General features: G+C 34.8%; 1 protein-coding gene across 1 annotated transcript in view; it reads right to left on the minus strand.

The window, feature by feature from the left end:
* SVEP1 (sushi, von Willebrand factor type A, EGF and pentraxin domain containing 1) overlaps nucleotides 1-1,469 on the minus strand; it is a 189,706-nt gene that overhangs the window by 97,320 nt on the left and 90,917 nt on the right. The window contains exon 16 of the mRNA XM_008587896.1: nucleotides 393-557. Within this exon, the coding sequence (XP_008586118.1) occupies nucleotides 393-557 (165 nt within the window). The remainder of the gene's footprint in view (nucleotides 1-392; nucleotides 558-1,469) is intronic.

Consider the following 1,469-nt stretch of genomic DNA (forward strand, 5'->3'; position numbering starts at 1 on the left):
CTGAAAAATTAGTACTAGTAAGGACACGGATCATATTAAGAACACTCTAATTTGCTTTAATCCTTCTCTCATACGTTGGATCTACATCACCTTTTGGGGGAGTTCTTCATTATAGCATATTAAATTCCTGTAAATTCTTGCATTTAAAAAACACACCTTAGTTCATTATGCCATGATGAGAACAAAGCAGAGTGCTCGTTGCTGTGAGAACCATAAAATATATCTGTGATATTAACAGTGAAAAATGACAAGAGTTAGTTGATTGTGTTCTCCCTAATTCTTAGTTCCAGGGTCATTTACAAATCATGATAACAAATGGGAGATTTGAGAATAGGTGTCCAACCAAGAATTTCACATAATATTACCTTTTCAAATAGACAGTTTATCCTTACCTGTGATGTTAAAAATTAACTTAATTTTGTGGTCAGATAATGGGGCACTTCTTTTAGTCTTTGAAGATCTGGTTTTGCCGATGCTTTTGGGTGTTTCTTGTACAGAGTCCAAAAAGTCATCGTAAGAGTAATCCAGCCGATTAGCTGCACCCCAACCACCTGGTCCTGTACAGTCGGGACAGAGAAACAGATGATCATACATTTGCATCTNCCCCAACCACCTGGTCCTGTACAGTCGGGACAGAGAAACAGATGATCATACATTTGCATCTTCATCAGCATTTAGGTTCTAATGTTAAGCCACAAGTAAGATTGCCCTTGACCATTTTTTAAATTGCCCATAATGTACCACATAACAGTGTTCGGTCTACAATTTTATGTTGTAACTTTTGGGCACTTTATATTTAATTTAGATTATCAATGAATTATAATAAAAGAAGAAATTCTTTATGTAGCTACCTAGGCATTTGTATCATTTTGTCTCTGAGTTAGTAGTTAATTATGTTAGCTTTAAAGGTAAATGGGGGTTGGTGTGGAATTTTAGTCAATTTCTATTACCTTTCAGGGCTTGCTCCTTTAAAAAAAGTTGGCTTTGTAAACTTAATGTACATAATCAGATTTCCTTTTGGGAAGATTACTCAAGATATCTGCATCATCTTTTAAAGGTGGGGGTGGTTTTCAAAGGCAGCATGTAAGTTAAATGATTATATAATGTAACTACACTGGAGGCAACATGGATATGTGGATTCTCTCAATGCCCTTCATACCATTATGATTAACTACATGGTTCACATTGTGTGCTGACTGGTTTTATAATCCTAGTCAAGTTACTTTCATCTGTCTGAATCTCAGCTTCCTCATTTTTAAATAGGGATGAGTCTTACCTCACAGGTTTGTTTGTGGAATAAATGAAACAATATACAAGTACATAAGCCATCTGGCTCACTATTTGATTGTAAAACCTCAGTAAACAATATTAATATTGTTCTGGCCATGCCGTTTCTTAGTTATGTGTTTTAAACAATAAATTATATTTATACAGGCCTGTCCACTTAAGTAAATTGTTTTCTGAGTTTT

This window comes from Galeopterus variegatus, unplaced genomic scaffold (assembly GCF_000696425.1).
Source record: "Galeopterus variegatus unplaced genomic scaffold, G_variegatus-3.0.2 Scaffold4581, whole genome shotgun sequence".
NCBI lineage: Eukaryota > Metazoa > Chordata > Mammalia > Dermoptera > Cynocephalidae > Galeopterus > Galeopterus variegatus.